General features: G+C 40.0%; 1 protein-coding gene across 2 annotated transcripts; it reads left to right on the top strand.

Moving 5' to 3' along the window:
- The first annotated feature begins 1,236 nt into the window (after positions 1–1,236).
- On the top strand, positions 1,237–5,191 carry LOC130461015 (uncharacterized). 2 transcript variants are annotated; one of them, XM_056828883.1, is made up of 8 exons: positions 1,239–1,954; positions 2,585–2,699; positions 2,799–3,326; positions 3,422–3,570; positions 3,641–3,978; positions 4,063–4,203; positions 4,280–4,378; positions 4,461–5,191. In XM_056828883.1, the coding sequence occupies exons 5-8, from the start codon at positions 3,820–3,822 to the stop codon at positions 4,620–4,622; spliced, it is 561 nt and encodes a 186-aa protein (XP_056684861.1). In that variant the 5' UTR covers positions 1,239–1,954; positions 2,585–2,699; positions 2,799–3,326; positions 3,422–3,570; positions 3,641–3,819; the 3' UTR covers positions 4,623–5,191. The 2 variants fall into 2 exon arrangements, with proteins under 2 accessions (XP_056684860.1, XP_056684861.1); XM_056828882.1 differs by having other exon boundaries at positions 1,237–1,954; positions 3,641–4,203.
- The last annotated feature ends 18,972 nt before the right edge of the window (positions 5,192–24,163 follow it).

Raw genomic sequence — 24,163 nt, 5'->3', positions numbered from 1 at the left:
GAACTTTTGTACTTGTAATCTTGTACTTAGAATTCGTAGATGACGACTTTACTGGGGACCTTTATGGGTCTTGTATAGGAACAGGCTTGGATAGCCTAGGGGTTGGTGTAGAACTTGAATTCTAGCTTAGGCATGAATAGCCTAGGAGTTGCTATTGAACTTGAATACCTGCTTAGGCATGGATAGCCTAGGCGTTGGTGTTGACCTTGAATAGTCTCTTGAAATAGAAGTCCCTCGCTAGACTTGTACTGCCACTGGGGATGTTTAGGTTTTTGAATTTTGTACGGGCTAGTATGAGATAGCCCCCAGACTTGGATGTTGATTTTTGTATTTGAATGATTCTAGTATGTCTCGCCACACTCAGAGGAAGCTAGCTAAGTGCTCGAGCAGTCGAGCAGCTATGGAGGATGCTTCTGATAATGAAGCTGCTGAGCTGGAGGCGCTTCCTACAGGCATGACCCCTCGGGGATGACCTACTTTCGATGGTCGTGGTTAGCGGCCGACTGACCTTGTATTCCATCCGAGACATCACTTGTCTCAGCGGCCACGTACTGGCGTGGTATGCCTTATACTCTACTTTTGATTTGCTATTTGAATTGTATTCATTTATACTGACCTATCCTTTTTGTAGACCGATAGGACGGTGATCCGAGTGTTCTGGTCTCGGGGAGAACTCTTGCAGGCTTCTCGGACTATTCACGAGGATGAGGAGGCCCGGGGCATTTGGGCACAGACTGGCTTCACCACCTTCTAGGAGGCGATTAAAGGTTTTGAGGGATAGATGGGCGTCAAAGCCCAAACACATGCGCTCTTGGAGTGGTGGTGGGACACCACTGACATGTTCCACATGTGCTGGGGGGAGATCAGTGTAACAACCCGTATTTTTAAGCCTATTTTGTTATTCTGTAATTACTATTGTTAACGTAATTACGTCCTAAATTTCTCCGAGTTATTTTAATTATCTTATTATGTCTACCTTTTTATTGTGACATAATACCAATTATGTGAGCCCAATTAATTTTTCATACATGAGTTTTCTCTTTCCAGCCAATTTTATTACCCAAAATCTGATTTATATTCTTTATCCTAATTTCATATATTACCATTTTGCCATTTTATCAATTAAAAAATCAAAGATCCATTTTGCTTCTTTTTCCTCCTCCATACGTGTAAATGGAGGGCTTGGCCACCAAGATGTTGAATTTCTTTTGTCTCCAAATTCTGTCCAAATGTACACCAAAGCCAATTCACCTTTCTTCTTCCTTGTGTGGCAAGAAGTTTGATTGCCAAATGTCCATAGTTTTCTCCTCCTCCATGACTTGTACCTAAACCACTATAAATAGACTTCTAAACTCCATTTTTATACAAGCTTAAAACTCAATTAATATCTCTGGTGATATTTCTAAGTTTAATTTTCTTCCCCTCTATTTTTACTTGTTTAATTCAAAGAAAACCATTAAAGATTACCCATTTTCTCTCTCCTCCTTCACAACCACCGCGGAACCGCAGCTACCGCCACCGCCGCCACTACTTTCTGCCGGCGACTCAATCCTTCGACTCAGATCACCCCCCTGAACCCGAAGCCACCTCCTATCGTCGCCGGAAATCCACGGCCCTATTGTTGCGTGAGCCATGCTTCCTTGTTCTTTCATTTATTTCACTGCTACTGCCTATTACTTAATTGATCTTTTCAAATAAATCCAAAAAGGGATTGTTACTTGTTAGTGGGCCTTGAGTCGTGAGAAATAAAGTTGGCATTTTCTTGGTCAAAAGTAACGAAATATGGGAGTAAGTTTTATGAATTCAAGTGGTTCATTTAATTATGGAATCTTATTTTCTTAAGCAAATAATTAATTGTAATTGTTGTCTTATATTGAGGTTGTCACTAATGAAGAATTATTCGGAGGATTAATAAGAGATGCCGAGTTAAGATAATTAATGATAAGCGGCCGAGGTAATTATTATGTCCAGCAATTATATATATGCCCGTATGTAAAAATATGTTATTGTGTAATGCTTATCTTTAACATTTAAGTTTTATATGCCCGTATATGTAATATGTGTCATTATATGATCACTATGTGAATATTACGTGATTAATGTGATGATGATATGATGTATGAGTTAAAGTTTTATGAGTACGATTATGTTACTATTTTATGATGTTAATTGTTCGGGAATAATTATGATGTATTTATAAAGTTATTTTAAAGAATTAAATACGATGTTGCTTTTGTCGGCTTGGAAAAGTGAACTGAACTAGTAAATGTGCAAGTTACAGGTAGAGGCCATGTTAAAGTTAAAGTTTGGGAAACAGTTCCCCCCTGAAAAGATGTAAGAAAAGTCCTACCAAATCCTGTACTTACCAATGACCTGTAAAGGAAATGATTCCTTGCCGACACAGTTTCCAAGATAACAAGATTAAGTTAGTTATTTCCGAACAATAAACGCTAATGATTGATATGTGCCAAATGATTTTCAAAATAAAACCGTTTTGACAGGCTGGAGTAATATTACTGAGTTTTCCACTCATTTTTGGATTTTTCTGTGTTTTCCTGTTTCCTATTTTTATGACGATGTACAGGTACGTTTAAGGAGCTCAAGTTGCTCAAAGAAGAGTTATTACTGGAGTTGGTATTTTATTATGGAGATACGATATCGAGCTGAGAGATATTTATTATGGAAATTCGGTTATTGAGGTTGTTATACGAAGATTGATTTATATTTATTTTTGGGAATATTGTATTATCTATGGAATGTTATTAAGGATTATTTTATTTGTGGGCCCATATCCACAGGTCCCAGGATTAATTAAGCCTAATTCCGCTGCTAATGAAGAGCTAAGTGCGGTTTATTAACTCTAATTAAGGAGCCGAAAAGTCGGGGCGTTACAATCAGTATCACTCCCTTCGAGTTTGCTATGATTATCGGCCTCCGTTTTCTGAGATGGAGGTCGCTTTTCACTCCAACTTCACACGGAGGTCCGTTGGTGTTAGGGACTTGATGGGCCTTGTCGTAGATCTGATCACTGATAGCGACACCGTTTCTTCGGTGGAAGTGATATTGATGGGCATTGACATGGCCGGTACCACGACGGAGTAGAAGGTTTGACTCTTCCTTTTGGTGCTCATATGCCGGATGATTATCCTGCGCAGGAATAGCCGCATGCTGCGCGGTACTTGGGGCCTTTGAGGGACTTGCAGGCTGTTTTGGTGCTCAGCTGGGGTAGCTTGGCACATAGCCACCTTTTGTATGAGCAGAATAATACTTCGAGGACTACCTTGGAGTGCTTAGGTTGCATAGTCTCCCTGTGGAGAGTGCTGGAGGTTTTTGGAACTCCTTGAACTTGTATCTTGTATCTTGTACTTTGTATTTTGTACTTTATATGCATAAAAATGACTGATGTCTTGTTTGTTTGAAGATTTGGGCGTATGAGCATTTTTGTGGCTTGGCGCCTGCTCGACCTAGATTTGCGGCTTACCCGTTTGCTGGCTCTAAGGAGGGAGCATAGCGTATTGGTACAACCATAGCAGTCTTTCGCAGAGCCTTGCGGGTCACGCTTTTGAGGAGGTATGTTTGCATTTTTTAGAGCGTTGTACTGGTTGTATTTTGTATATTGACTGAGATGCCTGCTTTGTAGGTGCGCTGACGCCCTTTTTCAGATGTGCCCATACCCGCCTCGGCTATCCGAGCCTAATTCCTGTTTGAACGGCGATACTGATTCCGGGGGTTTATCCCCCCTTGTGGTATCTGAGTGAGCGAGTGACTCTCCAGCATAGTACTGCAGATCGGCTTGTTCCTCTTGACCCTCCAGAGTCCATGATGTTGAGGGCCACCGCAGTTATTCGAGCCTACATGGATGTTGTGGAGGCGGGTGGCGAATCCCCGTGTCTCCCATGGAGGAACTTTGTAAACAGGGCAGCTAGCTACAGAGATTTCCTGTCGACGCCTGCTCCGGCAGTTCATTTCGTGCCATCGGTAAACTTTGAACTTGAATCTTGTATTCTTGTATTCTATTTCTTGTATGACTTGAATCTTTTATGTGTGTTTTCATGCGAGGAGGCCGACCCGGAGGATCACCCCTATGCTGACAGGGTCCTCCGTTACGTGGACTTAGATGGGGAGCATGTAGAGTTTTATGTTTCGATGGCCCCTCCCTCAAAGAGGATGGTAGTCAATGCCCTTCCTGAGCACTACGCAGTTGTGAGTACTTTTGTATTGCTTGAAATTGTTTTACTCTTGTATATAGAAATTGACTTTGAATTTTGTATGTATGCAGGCGCCTCGGAAGAGAGTGCATCGCTGGATGGTTGTAATTGACTCCTTGAAGAAGCATTGTGTCAAGATGACCAGGAAGCTCGTTGGTCGAGACCGAGCTGTGAGTTTACTATCTTTGTGCTGCTTGTATTTTGAAATTTATAAATGAATATCTGATACTTGAATTTTGAACTTTGTATAAGAGCGCCGAATGGACCGTAGAGTCCGAGGATAGAGCTCCTCAGACCGGTGTTTCGGCGGAGCAGACTGGGCGGGACTTGGGTCTGGACCCTAGCTCTAGTGCTAAGACTTTTCGAAGGCGCTCATATGTTGATCCGAAGGATGTTCCCTCTTCTTCTGCCTAGGTTGGCAGGTATTCATACTCTTTTGTAGATACGAGTAGTCAGCCGCCTCGGGGACCTCTTACGGTTAGCTATGGAGGTATGGGTGGATCCCCATCTTTGAGTGACGGCTATATGATGCCGACCATGGCTCAGTGGAAGGAGTATGAGAGGATGCGCTTGTTCGAGGAGATGGAGATGCGGCGCCGAGGTGCTGCGGCCCAACAGTCCTATCAGTTCTTTTCTCGTCAGCATGGACCTCAACAGTTTCCTAGTACACTTTGTATTTCGGAGCAGGATCCAACTACCCCGGGGACAGAGTTTGACCGAGATTTAGAGCGGTATATGAGCAAGAACAGGGGCAAGGGACCCGCTGAGACTGTGGTTGATGATGATTCGGACTGATCCTGCACGGTAGCGAGATCTAGCATTGCCTTGGGATAAGTTGTTTTGTATGTGGGATATTTGTACGGATATTTGTATTTTTGAACTTGTATGGACATTTGTAGGTTTGTACTTGAATTTTGCATTTGTATGGTTTTGAAATTTGGATTTTGTATTTGTATGTTTGAATTTTGTATGGTTTTGAAATTTCGCAGGTTTTGGATATGTTGTTGCGTGTTTTTGCATGGTTTGAATTTAACTGGTATACATTGTGTGTGCATTTTTGAAATTTGTGGCTACATGTATGCATGCAAAAATGAGAAAATTTTGCCCATTTTTTTGGGTGTATATACCCACTATAAGCCCCCACTTTTACTGGGGTTTTTTGGTTAGAAAAGACGCAAGTCAAAGTATATTCAACTTTTTCTTATGCGTATGATGACTCGACTTAGGACGCCGATCTAGGACTAGAATGCTTGTATTTTGGACAAATAACCCGAAATTGTCCCGGGTGCTGATTTGAACTGGTAGAATTTGCGCGACTTACGGCTTTTCGAACATCCGGCCCAAATCATTGAGTTGATTCCTTTGTACTATGCATTTAAGAGAAGCGTGCTTGATACCATAAAGTTGGAGTTTGAGATTGTACTTCTGGCAGGCCTTGCGCTTGGCGCCTGCCTTGCGCCTCGTGCTGGTGGTACTTTCAAGTACCACCATAAATCCTGGCTCTTGTATAAATAGAGGGCTTTGCAAATCAGTTCTTTAACCTCTACCTTTTGTTCTGATTCTCTTTCTACTTCTTCTTTGAAAAAACAAATGGCTCTTCCTTTTGAAAATGCCTTGAACTCATGGCTTGGTTCGTTAGGCAAGTTCGAGAAGAGGGAGCTTGATGCTATGCATCTTGGAGTGCTTGTCTCTTTCCGGTTTGTAAAGCTTGATTTGCACTTTCTTCATGCTACTTTGGAGGCTTGGGATCCAGTGAATCATGTTTTCCGCTTTGGAACCAATGAGGCATGTCCCTCCCTGAAGAGTTTAGTGCTATACTTGGCTGGCCCCTTATGGTAGAGCCTTGCTTGCCTAGTGTTGAAGAAAACTTCTTTTCAACTTTTGAATGGTATTTGGGTCTTGAGCCCCCACTCTTGAGTGCCATTGAATATGGGGAGGGGTGGATTTGTCCCTCTTTGTTGCTCACTTTTGTAGAATAGACATTCCCAAGGTATGCCTCTTGAGGGCCTTGAATTTTTGTATCTTTGCTCGTTTCCTCTTTTCGAAACATGGGCTTGGCGATGTAAATTCCGCCATAATAGAGATTGTGGAGAAGTTTGCTTGTGGAAAAGACCTAATGCTGCTTGTAATTGGCGAGACACTACTAGGCCTGGATATGCTGATATCAGACCCATCTTTCATGCTTTCAGGAAGCCCGGTGCTACTTCAAGTAAGTATCTGAAGCTTCTAGTATATTTGAAATTTATACTTGTATTTAGAACATTGAACTGCTTTTGTATTTTCTCGAAGGTCTGGCTTATGGAGAGGCTCATGTTGGTGGCACCACCAGAAAACATGGCAAGCTACAATAGAAAAGGATTCACTGTGTGGCCCATACTGTATGGCCGACTTTCTTTGAATGAGTGGCGTTGCGCACTCTCGGAGATTGGATCCTCCATCAGGTGGGTAATTCCGTGGTGGGGAATTGCTTCCATGAGGCGTGCACTTGGTTCTTGTATTTTGAGGTTGCCTAGCCTTTCTACATTTGTCTTCTATTCTCCTACTCGAGTGATGAGACAATATTGCTTGAGGCAAGTGATTCCGGATTGTGCTATGGAGCATCCGAAGCCTGTTGTACTGAATACTGACCGTCTTGCATGGTGGAGGAGGAATTGGATTACCAAACCTTTTTTGAATATTCAATTCCCGTCCGAGCCTGCTACTCTGTCTGCGGGGTATGTTGTATGGATGAAAGGTCCAAGCCAGAGATACGCTTCTCTCTCCGAGTCTGTGGGAGTCAGAGGTTCTAAGGCTAGACATCCTGCATCAATTGCTTCTGAGGAGAGTGATGAGAGCTTGGCCCATTCGGTGCTTGACCGTTCCGGATCCAGGGGAGCTTGGGCAACGGGAAGATGGATGAATGATTGCAAGAAGGGCAAGGGGATAGTACTCAAGGATCTAAGGCTCAAGAGCATAGTCGCCCAACTTCATTCTTTATAAGTGTATTTGGAGCTTGTAAAACAAGCTAATTTGTTGAATTTTATTCTTCCTAAAAGTATGTCAAAATTCATGGAAAAACTCATTTTTCCACCTTTCTCTTTTGTACGTGTAGGCAAGGGATACTCACAGCCATTTTAGCTTTCCAAATGTTGATATTTCTCTATTTCATTGACTTACAAGCTCACCAATGCATCACCCAATTCTTACACGTACTAGTTTTTGCCACAAATTTCACCCCCCCTTCTCTACCATTAAGCATTGTATTGCAAAAGAATGGGAGCCTTATATGAGATCATTACTTACCTTTATCAATTCCTTAAGCTATATAAATTGCTGCAAAGATTATCATTTATTTCCCAAGTTATAAATTACACCATTAATTTCATATTTTACCTTGAAAATCATACAACTTTCGGCATCTCATCCCGATTTATGGGAGCAAAATCCCAATCTTGTGATCTTGTGGTTAGACTTCGTTTTATAGATGATTTCCTGAGTGTTGTCGTTAAAGTCTCCTTTTACGGTGCGACGCTTGACAACGTCAAAGTAACCAGTTCTCAAACAAGTAATCTCAAATCACTCAGGTATTGAGGATTAGTGTCTAATAATGTAATGAAATTTTCATCTCTTACAGTAAAGTTTCATAGGTCTGTCCGATACTAATCTTATCAAGTAAGTATCTATGCAAATGAATGTGACATTGCCATCTCCACATAGTTCAAGAAACAGAACTACTAGTCATCTTGCATTCTAGTCGTCTAGCGTTTTCTATGCGTCCATCTTTATAGAAAACATCCGACCAGGGACCATTTTCCACTTTTGACATTCAAGTTCACTTGATAGACATTTCTTAGTCACAGGACTGGTCCTAACAGTCTATCTTGAATATATATTGTCAAATTGAAAGGACTCATTGATGAGCGGCATTTATGGCGCTCTAAGCTTAGGTTTTTGTAATATTTTATTATGATTTTTGATAGTTTTAGATAGCTTTTGTTGCATTAATATGTCCTTATTCCATCTTTGTACTTTTCAGGGAAATATTGGAGAAAGATTGGAAAACAAGTAGAAAACAGCTCGAAGCAGGGTCGTGAGATCGCACGAATATTTCGTGTGTTCGCACGGGTCAAAAAATGTGGTATTGAAGTCAATCAGCCTGTGCGATCGAGCTCCGGATCTGTGTGTGCGCACAAAATCGCAAAATCGATGCAGGAACTTTCAAGTTTTCAGCTCGTTCGCACGCCATTTCAGCTCGCTCGCACGGAATTTTTGTGTGCACACAGAATTCTCATGCGAGCCCATGAAGATTTTGAGGAGTTTTGCCATCTCAGGGTCATGCGTTCGCACGGAATTTCCGTGTGTTCGCACCATGCGAAGGATAGAATTCGTCGCTGAGCTTGTTCGCACAAGATAATTGCCCGCTCGCACCGGTACGATCGCACCTGGGTCTCCGCGGTCGCACGGCTGCGCGGGCTGACATTTTCGCGTTTAAATTTTCTATTTCTAGGAATCATATAAATAGATGTTTCGTTTTTATTAGAAACACATTAATTCATAATTAGATTTTTCAGCAAATCATAGAGGTTTTCTTAGTCTTCAAGCTTTGGTTTTAGGAGGGAGAAAACTCCATTGGAGAAGCTTCAATTTGTAATCTCTCTCAACTCTTTAATTCTTCTTGCAATTTTAATTCAATCTTTAATGCTTTGCTATTCTTCTTGAAATTTTGATTGCTTAATTTCTTTGATGTTAGTTTGTTTTGTTGATTCTTCTATTCCATTGATTCTCAATTGAATTCCTAATTTCTTGATTCCTTGTATTCATCCTTTCAATTACATGTCTAGTAGCTTTGAATACTTGAATTCCTTAGTTAAAAGCATGAGGAGTGAGTAGATTCTAGTTAGGGATATGGGAGAATCTAGGGCTAAATTGGGGGAAATTGAAGGATGATTGTTGATTATTGATTTTATTAAAATTGAGTTGATGCTAGGATTTCCATGACTATAGAATTAGTAGTTGCAAATGCTAGTTCCATAGGATTGATTGGAGTGCACAGTTTTGGTTTGGCAAGAGATTGTGAATCTCTATGATGCATGTGAAAAGTAGGTCTCAATCGTGAGTTATCTAGTTTTAGGATCATGCGAGAGCTTTTCCTTGATTAGAGGCTTAGGGTGTTCTATCCGAGAGGTGGCGAGTACGTCAATAGTAGCTTTTCCCCTATGTATCAAGTCCTTGCTTCTTAATTGCGTGATTCCTTTGTCCTTCCCCGATTACCCTAGCCTATCCCCTATTCCCTAACGCTTCCCTTATTTGGATAAACTTGTTTGATAGCTTAGATTTGTAGTTAATAATTCAAAACCAAATTCCGTCCTAAACTAGCTTAACTAGCAAACTCAATTCACTCCGTTTCTATGGGACGATCCCTATGCTTGTCGCTATAGTCAATATAGCCGGTTAGTTAGGTGTTTTACAAATTTTGTTTTATAAAGGTGTATTCATTCAACGACGGAAAATACCTCTATCAAAATGGCGCCGTTGCCGGGGAACAGTTGTTGAGTCTAGTTTATCCATAGAAAATACAAAAACATTTCATCTTTGGCTTTGGTTTTCCTTTGCTTTGCTCACGGTTTGTTTGAGTTTTGTATGCAAGATAGGGTCGAACTCGTCATGGGCCTCTCTACCCTCTCGACCTAGAGTTAGAGAGGACTTTGCGAAGCTTGAGGCGTATCTGAACCCGTTCGTCGAGCTACAATATATTCGAAACTTTGAGTGAAGCTACGGAACGAGAGTCAACAAGTCCAACCATGCAAGGAAGGGCTCTTCCGGTTAAGAACCTTGGTATTCCGGGAGCCTTTGAGGCGACTTGTGGCATTCAAGCCCCGACTACCAATGCAAATAATTTTGAGATCAAGCCCGCATTGATTAACTTGGTGCAAAGTCATCCATTTTGAGGAAAAGAGTAGCGAATCACCGCATTAGCACTTGAAGCAATTCGAGCACTATTGTGATACCATCAAGCACAATGGAGTGACTTCGGATTATATGAGATTGACGCTATTCCGCTTTTCTCTCTTAGGACGTGCTAGCGATTGGCTTGAGAAGGAGGTCAAGCCAATCTCACTTCGGACTTGTAATGAAGTGATAAGCGCGTTTTTGCGAAAGTTCTACTCTCATGGGAAGACGGCGGAGTATCGTCACAAGATTCAATCATTTGAGAAAAAGCGGGATGAGTCTTTATTTTAGGCTTGGGATTGGTTCAAGGAATATCAAAGGGAGTGCCCCCACCATGGGATTCCTAAAATGGTTCCTCCTACAAAATTTCTACTTGGGATTAAGCCCTACCTCCAAAACAAGTCTTGATGCGGGGGCGGGTTGTCCAATTATGAACAAGACGGAGGACCAAATAGAGGAGATCATAGAGGATGTTTTGCAAAACTACCAAGCATGGCATGTAGGAACAAGGAGATATGATTGCAAAAGCAAAGGTGAGGATGGTAAAGGGTCGATCTATGCAATTGAGCAAGCGCGCATCATTGAGAAGCTTAGCTCAAGGTTGGAAAAGCTTGAGAGCACTCCAAGTCAACCTCCATCACCATCAACAATTCCTCCACCATCGGTTACTCTTCTCACTAAGGGGAAGGGCAAGGTGAGTTCCTATGACACCATGCCTTTAGGTACATCCTTTTGTGATAATTATCAAGATTATGGACATTTCCCTAATGCTTGTCCTTTGATTCATAATGTGTCTTATGTGGATTATGGCCCTTCTTATGAAGGTGATTTTGATGTGGAATATGCCCATGCTATGAATGAGAGGCCTAGATATGATAACCCCCCTAATAAAAACTTTGTTAGGCAAGAACCTAGAGGACCCCCTATGCATGGATCCTACCAAGGCTTCGGCCAAGGAGGTGGGTATGATAGTCAAGGCGAGGTAACTATAGAGCGCAGGGTTATCAAGGCCAAGCACCATATGGTCAATATCACGGTCTTGGCAATCAAACCCAATACAATCAAGGTAGTTATAACCCTAACCATCAAGGTGGAGGGGGTTACAACTATCCTTATGGGAAATATATGGGTGCTTCTAGTGGGGGCTATCCATCGAACCCGGGAGGACGATATGGTGTTTCTCAATTTCCTCCTCCCGGATTCAATGGGCCAAGGACCTATGGCAATCAATACCCACAAAATCCTATGGGTTATGGAAATGCACCTCCACCACTCCCGCCTCTCAAGTCTAACCTTGAGGCTCTTATGGAGTTTGTTCGTGGGGGAGCAAGCCAAGAAAAATGTTGAGTTTGAGGATGGATTCAAGCAATCCAATACTCACTTGAAAATGATTGAAACCCAACTAGCACAACTTGCTAGCACCATCAAGGAAAAACATGTGCATACTAGTCTCCCACCCCAAGGTCAAGCTCCTAGGTAAATGAATGCCATTATGACAAGGAGTGGGAAGATTCTAGATGATGGTGCTAAAGCTAGTAAGGTTTCCGAGTCAAAAAAGATCAAAATGGGATTGTTGAGTCGAATGACGATGATGCGGTAGAAGAGGAGCCTCACATAGATGATGTGAATGATGTTCCTAAGCCAAAAGAGGCTACTCTTCTACCTCTCCCCACTCCTAAACTTCCCTACCCCCAAAGGTTTATAAGGCATAAGTTGGATATTCAATTCTCGAAATTTCTAGAAGTTCTTAGGAAATTGCACATCACCATTCCCTTTATGGACGCATTGAAGCAAATGCCAACCTACTCAAATCCTACTCAACCTAAGGAAATCTTGAGTGGGAAGAGAGATTGCGACATCAAGGAAACGGTGAATTTGACCGAGAATTGTAGTGCAATCATTCTTAATCAAATTCCCCCCAAACTCAAGGATCCGGGAAGTTTTTCTATCCCATGTGCTATTAAAGCCCCTGAGATTGGGAATCCCCTTTGTGATTTAGGGGCTAGTGTGAGTTTAATGCCATATTCGGTGTTCACTACACTTGACCTTGGAGAGTTGGTTCCTACCAATATCACACTTCAACTTGCCGACCGATCGGTCAAATATCCAATCGGCAAGGTTGAATATGTGCCATTGCGAGTAGGCAAGTTCGTCATCCCCGTGGACTTTGTGGCGCTCGATATTGATGAGGACGCCCATGTCCCAATCATTCTCGGGAGACCATTTTTTGCCACGGCGGGGGCTATTATAGATGTTAAACAAGGAGTGATCAAACTTAAGGTGGGCAAGGATAGTCTTACATTCGACTTGACTAACACCATGGACTATCCTAGCTCCCTTAGTGAGGATTGCTTCTTTGTGGATTCCCTAGACCCCCTCGTTTAGACATGCACGAGCATTTGCTCGTTTCTAATGATCCACTTGAGCTTGCTCTTTTGAACAAGGTAGGTGTAGGAAATGTAGGTGTGGAAGCGGCACAATACAAGGAGCAATTGAACACCACCCCACTTGGTGAGGAATGTTGTGTTTTTCTTGACCGGGAGGACGTCCTTGATGATCTTAAGAAATGTGATGGAAAGGAAGCTCCCAAGGTTGAGCTCAAGGCTCTTCCTTCCAGCTTGAGGTATGTTTCCCTTGGTCCAAACTCTTCCTACCCCGTCATTGTTAATGCTAGTCTTGATGATGAGCAAGTCCTTAAGCTCGTCCAAGTTTTAAAGAGGCATCAAAGTGCTTTGGGGTATACCATTGATGATTTGAAAGGAATAAGCCCGGCACTTTGCATGCACCACATCGAGCTTGAGGACAATGTCATCCCACATCGGGAAAGACAATGCAAGCTTAATCCACCAATGGGTGAGGTGGTTAAGTAAGAAATTGTCAAGCTCTTGGCGGCCGGGATCATCTATCCTATTTCCAATAGTAGATGGGTGTCCCCGGTCCATGTTATCCCAAAGAAAGGTGGGATGACGGTAGTAAAAAATGCAGAAGGCGAGCTTATTTCCACCCGGGCGGTGACCGGGTGGCGTATGTGCATTGACTATCGTCAACTCAATCTTTCCACCAAGAAAGATCACTTCCCCTTGCCATTTATTGATCAAATTCTCGAACGACTAACCAAACACAAGTATTTTAGCTTTCTTGATGGCTATTCCGGGTTCTTTCAAATCCCCATAAACCTAGAAGACCAAGAGAAAACTACATTTACTTGCCCTTACGAGACATTTGCCTATAGGAGGATGCCATTCGGGCTTTGCAATGCCCCCGGGACATTCCAAAGGTACATGATGAGTATTTTTGGTGACATGCTCGAGGAGGAAATGGAAGTTTTCATGGACGACTTTTCGGTGGGTGGGGCCACCTATGATGAGTGTCTCGTCAACCTTGAAAAGTGTCTAGAAAGGTGTGAGAAGGTTCAATTGGTGCTTAATTAGGAAAAATGTCACTTCATGGTGCAAGAAGGTATTGTACTTGGACACAAGGTCTCACACCTTGGTATTGAGGTGGATAGGGCGAAAATTGAGGTTATAGAGAAGCTCTCTCCTCCGGTTAATGTTAAGGGGATCCGCTCCTTTCTTGGGCATGCCGGCTTTTATAGGAGATTCATTAAGGATTTCTCATTGATTGCTAGGCCCCTTAACAATCTCCTTCAAAAGGAGTGTGACTTCCAATTCTATGCCGCATGCCTCAAAGCTTTCAACACACTCAAGCACGCCCTAGTTTCTACCCCAATTGTGCAAGCCCCCGATTGGTCCCTACCTTTTGAATTGATGTGTGATGCTAGCGACTATTCGGTGGGTGGTGTCCTAGGCCAAAGGAAAGATAAGAAACTCCATGTGATATATTATATGTCCAAAACCCTCAACCAAGCCCAATCCAACTACACTACCACCGAAAAGGAGTTTCTTGCCATTGTACATGCCTTTGAGAAATTTCGGACCTATTTGGTGGGTTCGAAGACTATTGTGTACACAGACCATGCGGCAATCCGATATCTCATGGCAAAGAAGGAAGCTACGCCTAGACTAATTTGTTGGGTGCTCCTCCTCCAAGAGTTCGACATCGAGATTCGTGATAAAAAAAGGGGCCGAGAATGTGGTAGCCAATCATCTCTCTAGGCTAGAGCTTGGGGATGGGACTAAGGATGATGTGCCTATTGAGGATGCTTTGCGCGATGATACCTTGTACTTGGTAGAGAGCTCCCTTCTTCCTTGGTTCGTTGATATTGTGAATTTCTTAGCTTGTGGGGCAATTCCCGAAGATCTTTCTACCCAACAACGCCGGAAGTTGAAGTATGATGCTCGGCCCTATGTTGGGGATGATCCCGTTTTGTTGAGGAGATGCCCGGACGGGCTATTGAGGAGATGTGTTCCGAATGAGGAATTTGCTAATGTCCTCCGTATGTGCCACTCTTCCCCTTGTGGTGGGCATATGGGAGGTGATAAAACCGCCGCCAAGGTCCTTCAAAGTATGTTGTGGTGGCCCACCCTCTTCCGGGATGCTTGGACCTTTGTCAAATCTTTTGATCGTTGTCAACGAACGGGGAATGTGTCTAAAAGGCAAGAGATGCCACAATCTTCCATTCTTGTGCTTGAAGTGTTTGATGTTTGGGGCATTGACTTTATGGGCCCCTTTCCTTCCTCCTATGGAAATTTGTACATCTTGGTGGCCGTTGACTATGTGTCCAAATGGGCGGAAGCAATCGCCTCACCCACCAATGATCATAAGGTGGTGATTTCCCTTTTCAAGAAGATTTTTTTCCCCCGTTTTGGTGTCCCTAGGGTGGTTATAAGTGATGGTGGATCCCATTTTGCTCATGGGAAGTTCAAGGCACTTTTGAAGAAATATGGTGTGCATCACAAGATAGGTTTGCGGTACCATCCCCAAACAAGTGGCCAAGTTGAAGTGACTAACCAACAAATCAAGTCCATCCTTGAGAAGACGGTTGCCAAGAACCGAAAGGATTTGGCAATCAAGCTCGATGATGCTCTATGGGCTTATAGGACGGCTTTCAAGACCCCAATTGGGATGACCCCGTACAAGCTTGTGTATGGTAAAAATTGCCATTTGCCGGTTGAAATGGAGCATCGGGCTATGTGGGCCTTTAAAACGTTGAATTTTGAACTTTCTTGTGCGGGTGAGCGGCGTTTACTTAACTTACATGAGCTTGAAGAGCTAAGAATGAATGCATATGATTCGGCAAGTATCTACAAGGCTCGTTCTAACAAATATCATGACGCCCGTATTGAGAAAAGGGAGTTCAAGGAGGGAGAGAAAGTCCTCCTCTATAATTCTCGTTTGAAGTTATTCCCGGGTAAGCTCAAGTCCCGATGGAGCGGGCCATTTGATGTTGTGAGAGTGTCCCTCATGGTGCAATTGAGATTCGGGGAGGAGATTCCGGCCCCTTCAAGGTTAATGGTCATAGGCTCAAGCACTATTATGTGGGTGACTCTCTTGGTTCGTTTGCTATCATTGACCTACAAGACCCCCCATGAATTAGGGGGAACCGTCAAGCTAGTAACGTTAAAGAAGCGCTTCCAGGAGGCACCCCGCGGGTTTTGTGCATATTTTTGTGTGTTTCTTTGGTGTGGGTTCGCATTTTCCACCATTGCCTTGCTCGTTGATCTTTTGGTGAGTTTGTTCGATTTTTACCGGTTCATTGCGAAACTTGCTCCCACGGCATTTCCGATAATATCCTTCTATCTCACATGCATTCTTTGGGACGGGCATATTTCTTGTGGGGAATTTGGTTGGATGGGTAGCTGTGCCCCTCCTTGTTTTGTTTTGGGCCTTGAGGACACGACCTAATTCAAGCTTGGGGGGAGATTTTGTTGTGTGGTTTCTAATTAAGATGCTCATACCATTGAAATCATGCATTTTGTGTGCATTGTATATACTTTTAATGCTTTCTTTTCTTAGTTTCTTTGATTTTAGTTTGTTTTGTTTTCTTTTTGTTCCTTTTGTTTTCCTTATTTTTATTCCTTTTCTTTTCTTCCTTTTTTCTTCCTTTTTCTTTCCTTTTTCTTTGTTTTCCTTTCCTTTTGTCAAGGCAAGTTTTTCAAGCTTTTTGGGCATTATTCTTGATTTGGGCATAATAAAAATGGAACTTGTAGGTTAGAATGCTTTTATTCCTAATTGGTAGATGTGTGCACGGTTTTCAATAGTCGGTTAGAACTTTGGGTAGCATGAGTCTTAAACCCTTGGTTTGTGGTAAGACGGTGTCGATCTCTCTAGTGAATTGAAACCGGAGAGGGTAGTATTTGCTCCCATTTGTGAGGATCATGTTCATATTAGCCCAAACACATGTTTACATATACTGAGTGGCATGGATCCTTGGCATTGACTTTCTTATACCCGAATTTGACTTTTTCCTTCCCGAGACCGCGACCGAACTACTTTAGGGGACGATAGAGGCATTTCTTTCGGTGACTATTTTTCTTTTTAGTTTAGGAATTTATTTTCTATTTTTCTCAAATATTTTTGTTTGCACTTGCCCCCTTGCTAGCCATTTGAGCCTTGCCCTTCATTTCTTATAAGCTCATTACAAGCCTATTAGCCTTTGTTTTATTTTCACCCTTAGAAGTGATAGTGAAGCTTTGAGTTATTATGCTTGATGGTTTTGAATGATTATGCAGTGATGAGGAATGATTTGATATTGGTCAGAATGGCAAAGTTTGGGAATCACGTTGTATAAAGTGAATAAATAAGAAAAAGCAGAAAAGAGAAAGGAAAGTTTTGAAAAAGCCAAAAATAGAGAAAAACAAGGCAATGAGAAAAGTTTCAATCAAAACACAAAAAAAAGGAGAAAATCAAATCAAGAAAAGTTCAAAAAGAGTTTTGGTTTAGTTTTGTTGTTGAATAAGCTTGGGGGTGCCCCAAATAAGTGTTATGAGTTTGTTTTGGTTCGATTTGCTTGATTAAAGTTCATTTCGCGCTTCACTTTAGGATTGAGCACCAATTTCCAAATTTGTTCCACGCCCTACCCCTAGCCTATCCGATACACCCCAAAAAGTCCTCTTGACCCTTTTGAGTTGAGTCATTGTCGGTGGAGGGAGGATTTGGTCAAATTTATGGAATGGTATTGTCATGCTAAGATGTCGAGTAACCTTCACTTCCCCCTTGCAATTCTTGTCTTCCGGCGCCTTCGCATCGTCATGAGAAGCTATTCTTAAGGGTGGATGGGATCTAGAGATTTGACGTGGTAAGACCGGTTGAAGGGGAATTGGCAAGTGCAAACCCTTAGTTCTATTTGCTTCACACTTGAACCCTTCACTCGACTTAGGACATTGGTTAGCGTGCATTCGTTTATTGTTTAGTAATATTAGCATTCTTTCGTGCTCGTTCCATAATAAAGGTCATTTTCTTGGATTTTGTAGTTTTATTTTACTTTCTTTTCCATTTTTTTCTTTTCTTTTCCTTTCTTTTGTTTTGTTTTGTTTTCTTTTTCTTTTCTTCCCTTTTTCTTGGTTTGTTTTCCTTTTAGGTCTTGCCTTGATTGTGTTTTGGAAGAGTCATAGGTGGTTCTCTTTGGAAACCCTTGCGAGATCCCACTCGCCCTCATGAGCGATTGTGGGGTTTAAAGAGCTTGTTGCATGCGCTTAAATACAACCGTGATTCCTACAAAAGTGAGTTAGGTTGTATATTCTTGTAGTTCTTATTTTTTGCAGTTTTTAGAATCTGAATAATTGCTCATTCTTCCCTATTTCGTGCTTAGTTTGCTAGAGACTAGCAAACGCCTAGCTTGGGGGAGTTTGATGAGCGGCATTTATGTCGCTCTAAGCTTAGGTTTTTGTAGTATTTTATTATGATTTTTGATAGTTTTAGATAGCTTTTTTTGCATTAATATGTCCTTATTCCATCATTGTACTTTTCAGGGAAATATTGGAGAAAGATTGGAAAACAAGTAGAAAACAGCTCGAAGCAGGGCCGTGCGATCGCACGAATATTTCGTGCCTTCGCACGGGTCAGAAAATGTGGTATTGAAGTCAAGCATCCTGTGCGATCGAGCTCCAGATTTGTGTGTGCGCACAAAATCGCAAAATCGATGCAGGAACTTTCAAGTTTTCAGCTCGTTCGCACGCCATTTCAGCTCGCTCGCACAGAATTTTTGTGTGCACACACAGACTTCTTGTGTGAGCCCATGGAGATTTTGTGGAGTTTTGCCATCTCAGGGCCGTGCGTTCGCACGGAATTTCTGTGTGTTCGCACCGTGAGCTTGTTCGCACAAGATAATTGCCCGCTCGCACCAGTGCGATCGCACCTGGGTCTCCGCGGTCGCACGGCTGCGCGGGCTGACATTTTCGAGTTTAAATTTTCTATTTTTAGGAATCATATAAATAGATTTTTTGTTTTTATTAGAAACACATTAATTCATAATTAGATTTTTCAGCAAATTAGAGAGGTTTTCTTAGTCTTCAAGCTTTGGTTTTAGGAGAGAGAAAACTCCATTGGAGAAGCTTCAATTTGTAATCTCTCTCAACTCTTTAATTCTTCTTGCAATTTTAATTCAATCTTTAATGCTTTGCTATTCTTCTTGAAATTTTGATTTCTTAATTGCTTTGATGTTAGTTTGTTTTGTTGATTCTTCTTTTCCATTGATTCTCAATTGAATTCCTAATTTCTTGATTCCTTGCATTCATCCTTTCAATTCCATGTCTAGTATCTTTGAATACTTGAATTCCTTAGTTAAAATCATGAGTAGTGAGTAGATTCTAGTTAGGGATAGGGGAGAATCTAGGGCTAAATTGGGGGAAATTGAAGGATGATTGTTGATTATTGATGTGATTACACTTGAGTTGATGCTAGGATTTCCATGACTATAGAATTAGTAGTTGCAAATGCTAGTTCCATAGGATTGATTGGAGTGCATTGTTTTGGTTTGGCAAGAGATTGTGAATCTCTATGATGCATGTGAAAAGTAGGTCTCAATCATGAGTTGTCTAGTTTTAGGATCATGCGAGAGCTTTTCCATGATTAGAGGCTTAGCGTGTTCTATCCGAGATGTGGTGAGCACGTCAATAGTAGCTTTTCCCCTATGTATCAAGTCCTTGCATCTTAATTGCGTGATTCCTTTGTCCTTCCCGATTACCCTAGCCTATTCCCGATTCCGTAACGCTTCCCTTATTTGGATAAACTTGTTTGATAGCTTAGATTTGTAGTCGATAATTCAAAACCAAATTCCGTCCTAAACTAGCTTAACTAGCAAACTCAATTCACTCTGTTTCTATGGGACGATCCCTTTGTTTGCCGCTATAGTCAATATAGCCGGTTTGTTAGGTGTTTTACAAATTTTGTTTGATAAAGGTGTCTTCATTCAACGACGTAAAATACCTCTATCACTCATCATTTAATACTACACCAAGATTAAATGGAATATGATAATACATTTCATATATGATAAATGTTCAACCCGAATGTTTTAAAACCATGGGCCTCTAACCCATCTTTAAAACAATTAATGGAATTCAAAATTATATTTGATTTCTAGTGCCACAATGTGAGTGTTGAATCTCACTTGTTGCATAGGTTCAGTTATCATGCTTTGCCAATCTTAATATCCTTTTCATCAAATGCCTTTCGAGATAGGATGATCAGATCTTTTGAGTATGTTGTGATCTAGTCTTTCTTGCTTCAAGAGTGGTTCTACGCATTTTGCAATGAAGAACCATCAAGCCAGCAGACGTGTGATCTACCCAAGTTCAGTGAAGAACTCTTTAACATAAACAACTCTGTTTCATTGCTTCTTAGGCAATAATTACTTTTACTTCAAATGTATAGGTTGCTAGTGATGCTATGTTTGGATTTATTTATCCAAGCAGTTCACAGATATGTGGAAGACTTTCCATCTGTATCTCTGAACATAGAAATTATGTTTAATTTCCCACGGAACAACTCATGGTCTTCAATCCATGTTGCCATTTCAAAACACGATGCTCTGTAGCTCGTCCTTGCCAATGGTTAACTCCAAAGGGATCTTGCTTGATCCATTGCCAGTTTTTATGCGTGTAGCATCAATATTTAGCTTATCTTTATTTCCTTGAATCAAGAACTATTCCTATGTACCTTTTCAAGTATCCTAAGTTTTTCTTGATCTCAATCTAGTTGATCTTTACTTAGACCAATAGAGATTGGTATATGTTCGTCATGCCTAAATCCATACGATACATTTTTGGCGATCCTCATATTATATCATACATGATAAATTCTTTTGCAAAATTATTCTCAATTGAATTCTATTCATGTAACTTTAGCTATCCAATTTTAGTAGATACTGAATCCAGCTAAATTCATTGACATATAATATAGGTGAAGAATCTCATTAGATTATTTGATGTTTAACTTAGTAAATGCTTATACATAGTTCAAACATTCATTACTTAAATTTATTCACATGGCTCGAATATCTCCAATGGAGTCTATCGTGTTTGATTTATTAAATGCCATTACTTAATCCAAAACAATATTCTAAGATCTTTTGAGTATAGATCTTAATACCTAGTATGTACTAAGTTTCGCCTTGGTCCATCATTGATGAATAATTTTAAATCTAAGTCATTAGCATTTAAATGTTATTTCACAATAGAGAGATATGTGTGTGATACACATAGGACCAATTAAGTTTTACATACTCCCACTAAACTTCTTATATATCTATAAGAATCATGTACATTTTATGAAACTAAAATACTTATTAGCTTCACTAAAATACAGTTACAATTCTCAATTGCTTGCTTAAATCCATACCCGAATTTCATAAGCTAGCATTCATTTCAAGCATTATTTGGATCCACAAATCCTATGACATGTCATGTACATAGTTTATTCCAACATTTGATTGAGGAATACGTTTTTTCATCCAATCGCTATATGTACCAATATGCAATCATTGCTTGTATTATAGACTTGAGCATTACGATTATGCATGAGGTTTTAACATAATCCACGTCGTGAATTTGCTTGTAACCTTTACCAACTAATCTAGCTTTGTGTGAAGACACAATTTCATGTTTGATGGTTTTTATCCTTAAAACCAACTTGCAACCAATAGGTGTGAAACTATTCTTGCAAATGAATAAAATGTCAATTTTGTCATCAAAACATTGATTCTGTTTTATGGCCTTTAACCATCTAAAACATTTGAGTCTATATATGGCCTCTAACCATTTAAGGGAATCTATATTTCGTCATATCTTTCTTACAAGTCGCAAACTCATTACCATTCTTGATAATAGTTTGACTGCAAGTTGTAGGTTTCTTCACTATCTAATAAAAGAATCTCATAGTTTCAGTGACCTGAACTCTATGCCTACATGGGTTTAGAACATCAAACAATGGAATATCAATAGCCACTTGAAAGTCATTTGAATATTATGTTCTCCTTGAATCACTTGTAAAGTCTTCTAAGAGATGTATATTCTTTAAAGCCATTTCTAAAATCCTTAAAGAATAAGTGTTTGGATTTTCTAAAGAACTTCGAAAAGCCTCGGAATCTCCGTTTTATTTTTGTTGTTCTCCTCGAAGACTTTCAAGATCTATTTTCTCCCACTTGTCATTTTGGAAACGAATCTCAAAAAGGACACTATTATGAGCAAACAAACATTATATTCTCAAAAATCCGTGGTAGAAACAATACCCTTGTGTCTCATTTGAATAAATCACAATGAAACATATATCTATACTTAGGCCTTAGTTTTTCGAACAACAAACACTAAGCTCCCACTGAGTTTAGCAACTCTTTAGATATAATATAATTGAAAAAGTATTCTGAAATTATTTTTCAATAGCTTTGACGAATTTGGTTTAGTTTGGTGGTAGTTGAGCATTTTGTTTTAGAAATTATAGGAAAAAAATTTATGATTTATCATTGATCGAATCAAGTACCAATTGACTTCGATCATTCCAATTTAGATATACCATATCTTATGGAGCTCGATCGTGAAATTACTACACACAATCATTGATGATCGTTCTTGACTTAAGTAATCATCAACATGATCTAACCTAGATCTTTATGATTTCTTGCCAAGTGGATTTTATACTTCTGAATCTTTGAACTAGCCAAACATATTCAAATTTATATCACATTGAGTAAATAAACCTACTAATTCAGGTGAAACAATAAAGTCATAAAATCTTTCTTTAGCTTTGAAATCTATTGTCTAGGTGTTCTAACAATGGTTCATATCTTTTTTTAATTTCAACAAGTAAGACTAGCTTGTCTTGAATTGATCTAGAAATCAATCTACTTTCAAATTTCCATCAAAATAGAGCTTTTGAATGTTAACTTGTTGACATGGTCTAAGCAACAATGCTAAAGGTTTGTGGAACTCAAATCAAGAGATTGATTTGAACCTAGTAAAGTTCTTATTGTTAAAGAGTTGTTTGTTTTAATCAAGCATACATGACTCAACCCGTAAATGACCATTTTATTCAAATAAACAAACAAACATTGTTTTTTCTTGAATGTGAGTCTTTCTGTGTTTGAAGCAGACATTTAGGTATGTTGATTATGGAACAAAATAGCCATTAAGTTCCAGCCTTGAAAGGACTCAAAACAAACTAGATGACCCTACAACTAATGTAGCAATGTCATGCTTCATTTCCCACTTGTAAGTCATTATTGTATCCTAGTTTCCATCATTTGAGTAATTACCGAAGTAAGAACCTCAAGCGGTATATGATACCAAGGAAGTTTGATTGTTAGGCCACTTCTCGTTAAACATAAACTTATAGGTAGAAAAGGAATTGTAAATTCCTTTTTCACTTGTTCCTTGTTTTCCTATTTCTTGTACCCTTTCTTATAGTCTTAAGAATTGACTTCTCTAAGGATGACTTTTATACTTTGTTAAACATGTCTAATGTCACTCCAACAAAGTTCTTACCATTTAATTTATGTTTAATATTTTGCTTCAACTAGATGATCTTACCAGAAACTTCTAAAGTTCTCTAAGCATCGATGTATTCGAATGTCTAGGGACTAGACTCATTCGAGAATTAAATGGACAAAGATATTAGGTTGTTAACCATTGGTAAAGCTGAGCGTTTAAACTCAATGCTTTATGATCTCAAAACTACATTGTATTTTGAATACACAAGCACCAATCAGTTTGTCATTCGACTTTGATACTCGAAAACAACCATAAAAGTCGCTAAAAGAAATGTACATTTTAAATTTCTCACTTTCTCTGATTTCCGTGAATCGTTCTTGGATTCACTACTAATCGAGGAAATTTATTGTTACCTTTCTAAAAGATTTACTGCAATGGAAGATATTTAATTATAAACAATAATTAAAACATACATTGAAGCATGCAAAGTCTAAATATTTATCATGAGTAATAACTTGAAAATTAAAGCAATCATGCAATTTAAACAAGTCATTGGCATTTTATTCGAAATATTTAGTTCCGGCATGTGTGAATAAAAGAATCCAAGACCCCAAAATCATTAAAAAATTAAGCATGATTTGACTTAGTTCTAAAATATTTTAAGTAAGCAAATCCGTTGCTAATAGTCTAGAAACTACTCTTGGTTGATAGGTACGTCTAAGAACTTATTAGGAAAACGTATCTCATTTTCCACGACATAAAAGGAATCCTTACTTATATCGTTGAATTCAACCAAAATCAACTTGTACTCACAACTAATTGTACTACGATCAGAAGTGACACCTCGCTATGGAGGAAAACTATCACTAATTGATCGATAATTGTACTCACAACATATTGTGTACCTTACCCCTTTAGAATCAATAAGTAACACCTCGCTATGGCGGAAAACTATTACTAGATTGATGTAAAGGTTATCCAAGTAAGTGTTATTTTGGAATGACACCTTTTATCTCAATTTTAATGTTTTGAGCTTAGGGCTCTTACTATGTTGGTTATATTTTAAGTGAACTAAAATCCTTAATCATGCAACATAATCAAGCCACAATCTCATGCATAATATCAAGACATATTTAAAGCAATAAATATCTTAAAGCATGCATAAGATTTAAATGTGATCCAGTATGGCCCGACTTCATCTTG

Source organism: Spinacia oleracea, chromosome 5 (assembly GCF_020520425.1).
Source record: "Spinacia oleracea cultivar Varoflay chromosome 5, BTI_SOV_V1, whole genome shotgun sequence".
In the NCBI taxonomy this organism is placed as follows: domain Eukaryota; kingdom Viridiplantae; phylum Streptophyta; class Magnoliopsida; order Caryophyllales; family Amaranthaceae; genus Spinacia; species Spinacia oleracea.
Note: the sequence above shows the minus strand (reverse complement) of the source record. Positions and strands in the feature narration are given on the sequence as shown.